The sequence below is a fragment of the Octopus sinensis genome, linkage group LG7 (genome assembly GCF_006345805.1).
Source record: "Octopus sinensis linkage group LG7, ASM634580v1, whole genome shotgun sequence".
Taxonomy (NCBI): domain Eukaryota; kingdom Metazoa; phylum Mollusca; class Cephalopoda; order Octopoda; family Octopodidae; genus Octopus; species Octopus sinensis.
The window spans coordinates 52,982,290-52,990,736 of NC_043003.1; the positions used below are offsets into that span (position 1 = coordinate 52,982,290).

The 8,447-nt window shown below is 30.4% G+C and overlaps 1 protein-coding gene across 1 annotated transcript; it reads left to right on the forward strand.

Moving 5' to 3' along the window:
• The first annotated feature begins 17 nt into the window (after positions 1 to 17).
• Positions 18 to 7,750, forward strand: LOC115214411 (GS homeobox 1-like). Its single transcript, XM_036504788.1, has 3 exons — positions 18 to 1,436; positions 4,092 to 4,160; positions 7,193 to 7,750. Exons 1-3 carry the CDS (start codon positions 959 to 961, stop codon positions 7,636 to 7,638), a joined length of 993 nt encoding a protein of 330 aa, XP_036360681.1. The 5' UTR covers positions 18 to 958; the 3' UTR covers positions 7,639 to 7,750.
• Positions 7,751 to 8,447: the final 697 nt, after the last annotated feature.

Here is an 8,447-nt window from a genome sequence, read left to right on the forward strand (position 1 = left end):
CCCTGCAAAACAAATAAATTTCTAGGTGAAGCGAATAAAAGTGTCTTTACAAGATGTTGTTAACAAATGGATTATTTTTATGAGCGTTTGCCCTTTAATCATATGCTAACGTCTATTCTCAATTGAAATGTAGTCATTGGGGGCTTATTCCAATTGATACATGATTGCTCACCAATTACGACCAGCCATGGGCCACATATGAACAATGATCTCAGATACCATATAAATTCTCCATTCAGAAAACATTGCCAGTCTAGGGTTAGACTTTAAATTGAACTCAGGTCTACAGACTAGGATATAATGAGAAATTAGTCCAGCAACATAACACTGATTGCTCCGACACTGACCCGTTCACATATCACTCGGCTTAAATTTAATTTTCATTATCATTGTTATTACCATTATTATCTATATCCTACAGACAGGCTACCTGATAAACTGATGAAATCAAACGCAATGAATTTTAATTATAGGTACATCTATAATTTAATATATTCATATACATGATATATCAGCACTTATATATTTTTAATTAATATTATAAATTTAGTTGGTACTCAGTCAATATTACTTTCAAGTTACAAACATGGAAAGATAAGGGCAGACACTTTTATAACAAAATAACTCCAACTGATTTTTATTTATTTTGATATTTATCACAAGACAAACACTAACTATTTAAAACATTTTTTTTATCAACTAAATTTCAAAGTATATTATTGAACAATATTCGCTGTGATAAAACATCTACAAATTAAAAGAAAACTCAATATTGAAAAACTTAAAAAATAACAATATATTTATAAATATATTTCAATATAAATTATATACCATACACATATCTTTAAATATACACATATACCCATATACAAAGACAATTATCCATATTTATACATATATTTATATATTAAAATATTTCTGTTTTGAAAACACATTTAACAAAATATCTCTAGCCAAAATGTCTCGATCATTCCTTGTTGATTCCTTAATTTTGAAGAAACCGAAAGTAAATGAAAATGGTGGTAATAGTCCAGCAGGAAATACACACCCCAGTCACCAGAGCCCCTCTATTCACGGTCGTGGGTCGCCATCATCTATTTGTCCATCGAGGTTGTCCTCGACAACTCAGCCACTAACGTGTTACCCGCGACATCCATCTGATGTATTGGGATTCTGCTGTCCTCTCTGCATTCACACACCTCATCATTCTGTCGGTCAAGTGCTTGCAGGTCATACAACGGGTCTGGCAAGTGTCAAACCCTTGGGGGACATAGTAACTACAAGTTCGTCCTTGGTCGGAACTATACCAACCACCCTCCCATCACATCACAGACAGATAGACATGCTATCGAACCAGTTACCCCATTTCCAACAAACCTCCAGTTTGCCAACTTACAGACCTACAGAACCAAGGCCAATCGGTTACATGAATTTAGGTGAGTATTAATATTATTTATGTATTCTTTCTGCCAGTCAGTTCATACCGCTTTTATGCCCTTCATAAAGTCAGTCTACTAGCAGCTAAGTCAGTGAGTATTACGACCATTCAAATATCTCTCTTAGTATGTACATGTGTATACATACATACATATATATATATATATATATATATATTATATATAGAGAGAGAGAGAGAGATAGATAGATAGATAGATAGATAGATAGATACATACATCCATACATACTACATACATACATATATATAGACATACATATATATATATACACATATACATATATTATACAAGTGAGTAGACAAACGAAAGAAGGGCATTCAACACATTATTTGTTTACATGTAATATCAAGACAGTTTGATTCAAAATCAAACTGTTTTGATCTATCTATCTATCTATCTATCTATCTATCTATCTATCTATCTATCTATCTATCTATCTATCTATCTATCTATCTATCTATCTATCTATCTATCTATCTATCTATCTATCTATCTATCTATCTATCTATCTATCTATAGGCGTTATACACTATCTAACATCCGTGTATATGTGAATGCACGTATTCTCGTGCCCTCCCACGCGTATAATAGTTATATACACTTTTAACTCTGTCACTGCTACTATCATTATCAATAACTGCTCTGTCACACGACCTACACTCAAACTAAACAACAATAACAGTCGCAACAACCATGATAGACACTTAACAGGAACAAAATTAATAACATTAATTTAATCAAAGTAGACTCAGTATATGTCTAATCAGATATTCTTACTCCTTACATTTTTCCAGTAATGGTATGAATTTATTATATATTAATTTCAGTAATTGATTTAATCCTATAGATTCTATAACTGAACACACACACGCACACACATGAATATATATTATGCAGCAATTAGTTTTAAGAGTCAACAGTCACTTCAATAGATTATACGTGTTGTAAAAATGTTTTACATCCTATCAAAACACACGGAAACGGACACACACACACACACACACACACACACACACACACACACACCCACACACACACATAAATTTGCATACGTTCATATATTATGTTAAACATACTGAATAGGGATGCTTTTTTGCCTTCTAATTACGTATATAACTGTTTCTAATTTCTTATCCTAATTAATAGCAAATAAATTATTAAACGCACTAATTTACATTCTATTGGCATATAATGAAGATGATGATGATGTTGATAGTAGTAGTAGCAGTAGATGTAGTAGTAGTAGTATTAATAATAATAATGATAATAATAATAATAATTACATAATTATGATTTAAAATATCGTTATTACAATAGATTATTTCGTCTTCAACAATATATTGTAGTAACAATATTTTAAATCATGGTTAGGTGTGATTGCAATTATATTATAGAATTATTAATTTCCATTCTATTCATATATACTAGCAAAATTATTATTGAAATATGAATTTACATAATATTCTAATACAACAGTAAATATTTTTAAAAAATACTATTTTAAATTCAGATGGCAGATAATATTTTACATTGATGTATTCCATATACTTATCTATATGAGCTTTGAATTCATGTACTCGCGCGAGTGTTAATGTGTGTGTATACATATATACATACATACATTTATAAATATATATATATATATATATATATATATATATATATATAAATAGATAGATAGATAGATATAGATACATGGATATATAGATATATTTATATATACATATGTACACACACACCGTAAATGTACACACACATATTGTAAATCAATAGCACCGATTGCAATGGAATTACTTTTGAAGTGAAACATATTAAGATGTTATTAAGATTAAATTGTATATGAAATTATTAAAATTAATTTCTACATAACGCGTGTTGTCAGAATTTAGTAATATATAGGCATGTGTACCAAAGGAATAAAATGAGTGAAAAATCTATATAATACATACACACATACATACGTAATACATACATACGTGCATACATATATAGACTTATATTGTCGACGAATGCTCGAAATGAGGAGTAGATAGACAGCCGACAACTGATGAAGGGTCCTTTCTCTGTGTTTACTTGTCCTGTTTTCCATTTTTTCTTGTTGTTTACGTATTTCATCACTTTAGGTGATGTCCTGTACCCATATATGCATGTATATGCATGTATATATATACATATATATATGTATGTATGTATATATTACTTGATCTTCAAATAAATAATAAATAATAAACAATAATAATAATAATAATAATGATAACATCAACAAAAAATTTGATACTTTAGCATAGAATAGTTATCTATTTAATATCAAAGTAATAACAATTTAAATAGCTGTAATCTATTTTTTTCAAATAATTTTTTAAAATATAATTCTTAAACCAATGTAGTTTGAAGTTAATTAAAGTCAAGCAGTTTGCATTTATTTTCTTGGCTTAAAGTCAGCATCACCAGACTGTATGGAATGTAGAGGACTCAGTAATCAAGCTGAGATTAGGTACAATAGTTCATCTTTTGAACAATCTCTGTTTAATTCAGCTTGCATATAGTTTAAACATGTATTGAATAATGTAAATATGTAATTAATAATTAATATATATATTTGTTTTTTTTTTTGTTTTTTGTTTTTTTCCATAGTTTTCGGTGAAATCCCTGCCAAGTCTAAGTATCTAGCGCCAGAAATCAGTGACAGTGAAGCCAGTCAAAGTAAGTAGCAAAAAATTTATTTCAATACATTATTTTACACACACACACATTTATCCAATATTGTTTTAATACTTGTGGGAAAGGCTCGAGGGTAACAATTTCAACGAATATTTCCCTAAGAAACACAAATATAAACTGTATCTAGTTTATTAATTAATTAATACAAAGGAACCCACGTTCAGCTTCAATCTAGGATTTCGCTCTTTGGCATAGTTTATTTACCATACTGGATTCTTAACTTAAGTTCTTTCATTGTCACAATAAAAACGATAAAAGCTAGACAATAATAAATGTTCACAAATTAATATTTCATTTTGTGTGTAATGTGCGTGCGTATGTGTATGTGTGTGTATGTACGTATATATATATATACACACACACACATATATATATATATATATATATATATATATTATATATATTATGATATGTAGAAAATTACAAACTGAGACAAGAACGCATAAGAACTTAGAAGACGATACAACAAACACAGACAGGACATTCGAAGCCCTCAGTCTTCAGTCAAGAACCGGATCATCGTAGTAATTCGGCTGATATATATATATACACAAATACACACACACATATATACATATATATATACAGAGAGAGAAAGAGAGAGTTCTTAGTAAGGGATTACCATTCTGGGCAAAATACTTTATAATGACCAATCATTTATGCCTTGTGTTATATATACACACACATACATATATATGTATGTATGTATTTATGTATGTATGTATGTATGTATGTATGTATGTATGTATGTATGTATGTATGTGTGTATGTATGTATGTATGTATTCCGTCTAGACATGAAAATGTGTTGTTAATATACATATATACTGATATTGGCTAATTGACTAAATATTTATCAACTAGGGGCCCTTGTATAATAATACTTCTCAGTATTGTTGATGCTCTTTTATTTATTTTCCCTTATTCTATTTATTTATTTATTTATTTATTTATTTATTTTGACCAACAACAATTATTCGACCCTTGACTGGTTGATTTTGTTTCTCTGCAGATATTCTTCGCTGACCATTGAATTGCCTTTTAAATGTAATTGCATTCATAGTTATTTTACGGTCCGTTAGACTCACAGCAATAATGTATCCTTTCCACCTCCTTCTTTTTCCGCATCACTAGCTTACGAGTGTTTTCTCATTAATCTTCATTTACTCTTCATAAATCTCCCCTTAAAACGATGCAAATATTCCAAGAAGACATCTCTTCCTCCCTTTTCTTCTGTCAATTGAGAAGCTCAATTTATCTTTTCAGTTTTTTTCTTTCCTTTATTTTTTTTTGTTTCACCCTTACCTCCTTAAAACTTATTCTTTTTTCATCTTGTAACAATTTTTTTTTTAATCCTTTTCATCTTGTAACATTAAATTCCCCTTCAGTTTAGTCATTTCCTAATAGTAAACTTCTCACACAAACTACCTTTTCAACTCGGCTATCTTATGCTGCTTATCAATGTATTTAGCTTTTTCACTCTCACCACTTATAATCTTTAATAGCGGCCACTCAAGCTCCTTCAGTAACATAAGCTTCACTGCACACTATCACAGACAGGTTGTTATTGTTATCGTTGTCATCTGACAGTTATTGCGGAACTTCAGCCAGCTTGGGTATTGAGACGGAGTGCAAAGAGCGAACAAGAACGACAAGAGGGTAGTGGGAGATTAAATAGAAAGCGTGGTGGTAAGTGAGAGAAGATAAAGTAGATGTCGATTTATTTATTATGAGCGGAGAAGTTAAGTAGGTGGGGCTTGCGATAAATTTGCGATATGTAGATATGTAAACGCGTACTTACGCGCACTTTTTGTGTCTTATTCTACGCTTCTTTAAATGTTTTATGATACATGCATACATAGAATGAGGGTGCTACTAGTTTTTTTAACATGTATCCATCAACAATGTCTAAATGGGTTGATATTATTATAAAAGAGTGTGGAGTAGATTTAAACAAGGCGAAAAAGAATAGAACAAAAGCAAAAGAAATGCTAATCTATTTTTCATTATGATTATCAAATTATTGAGAACGGAAAAAAGAATTGTGCGTCTTTTTCTAGATGAATAAGCAAACAATAAACATACGAGTTTAAACAAAGAATAGGCAGAAAAAAGGCAACCTGAAATTTAGGAAGCGAACGAAGAGGGGATTAAGGATTTCTTTTTCTCGTTTGTATTCTAGTGTCATTGCGAGGGCCTCCCTTTCTTAATACGGTTTTTATTGAGTATACAAAATGTTATCTCTCTTATATATTCTACAAGTCTTTATAATCCCATTAATGTTACACACACATTGTTGATATACACGCTAGATAATAAAATGGAAAGTGCGAATATTGATTTAAAAATAAATGTGCTTTATCTGCGGATGGAAATTAATTCATAGAAATAAAATGAATTATTTCTTCATTTACTGAGCATAATTTGCTTGACTTTTAACAAGCAACATTCCACACACACACACACACACACACACACATACACACACACACACACACACACACACACACACACACACACACACACACGTACACATATGTATACAAACATATATATATATAATGTATTTGTGTATGTATATATAAACATAGATGTTGCGCATGTATATGAATGCGTATGTTTCAAAATATAACTTATTTAAATGCTTAAAATAATAGACTTGTTATTTTCGCAAAAAACCCTTAGTTTCTAGTTAAGGGTTTTCACACGTTATATTCTCTTTTCATCTGAATGAGTAATAATTATACTGTAGCATAAGTTCAGTCAATTATACCAACCAAAATATTTAATCATCATCGTATAGATGAGGAACTAAATAGTAAGAAAAATATGTCAGAACTCTATATGCAGTTACATGCAAAAATTATACACTGCTCTTAAAGCTTAAGTTTATTATAAAAAGTATTACAAAATTATATCGATTTATAGTGATGATGTTTTCTTTCTGATATAATTTTTGTTTATAATCCAATATAAAACAGCATATTATATCTATATGTATTTTCTATTTTATAGGTAGCAAGTCTTCAGTGGATGATCTGCAGAGTAGTAAGCGGATACGAACAGCATTTACTAGTAGGCAATTACTCGAACTTGAACGGGAATTCGCCGCTAATATGTATTTATCTAGACTACGGCGTATTGAAATTGCTACATACTTAAATCTTTCTGAGAAACAAGTGAAGATCTGGTTTCAGAACAGACGTGTCAAATACAAAAAAGAAGGCACTGACGAATCACGAGAGAAATGTCGATGTCTGCGAACATGTACACCTCGAAACAGCTCCGAAAGGAAGAAGGCAAACGGTGATTTGATCGGTGAAAATAATGGCGATATAGTTTGTAATAAAATTGCCAGAATAGACAATGGTTCCTCTGACGAAGGGGACTCTTATCACATCGAGATATCCGATGACATACACCACTGTGAATCACCTTCAAGAAACTCTCCAAATACTTAACTGTGTGTCGAACAAGATTCTAGAATGTGCGTAAAAGTCTGAATGTGTATGTGTGTGAAAGACAAAGAAAAAGCGGAAGAAGACAGCGAACGAGCGAAAGAAAGATGAAGAGGAAAACAGAGAAGAAAAGAAAATGTTAGCTGCAATCATTTCTCGAGAAAAACTATTATAATCATTTATCTTCTTTCACAATACACCGAAACTGTAACAGGGTTTTATCTGGATAAGAAAATCCTCAATGAATATGGTTTATACTGATTCTTTAAACGTGTATCTTATCCTAGAAGTATCAATGCCATTCCACTTCTTTTCAAAAATTGTGGAAAAGAGAAAATATCAAAAAATCCTGTCATCAACGACACGTTTTACACAATTTGTTCAACATTCGTCGATCACTAACTTGTTAATAAGGTTCTTTCTTTGCAAATTCACAAAATTTTGTATGAAATATTTTTTTAGAGTAAACTTCGTTATATTATATACTTTGGTCTGGAACTAAGTCAGGCCAAAGTAGTATAACATAATTTCTTGAAGAAACATTTCTCCTAAAAATGAACATATTTAATATATTTATTTATTTCCTGCATTAAGATATGAATAATTTTAATGTAGTTTCAACTGTTACTTAAAACTGGAAAAGAAGCTCATTTATTTTCCATTATCGGAAGTGAACGAATTTTCCATTTCTAAGAACTAATTCTATCCTTAGAAAGAAAGAAAAAACAAAAAAAAAGCACTTTCATGTTTCTAGGGAATTTCCTACATGGTTGTTCAGTTTGCATCCAAATCTGTCTTAAACCATCCTCCCC

What these genes read in the sequence shown, in the direction of transcription:
- LOC115214411 (XM_036504788.1), top strand. Translation starts at nt 959, where the DNA reads ATGTCTCGATCATTCCTTGTTGATTCCTTAATTTTGAAGAAACCGAAA. An exon ending in AATCGGTTACATGAATTTAG is followed by an intron (nt 1,437 to 4,091) that starts GTGAGTATTAAT and finishes TTTTTTCCATAG; the next exon opens with TTTTCGGTGAAATCCCTGCC. An exon ending in TGACAGTGAAGCCAGTCAAA is followed by an intron (nt 4,161 to 7,192) that starts GTAAGTAGCAAA and finishes TCTATTTTATAG; the next exon opens with GTAGCAAGTCTTCAGTGGAT.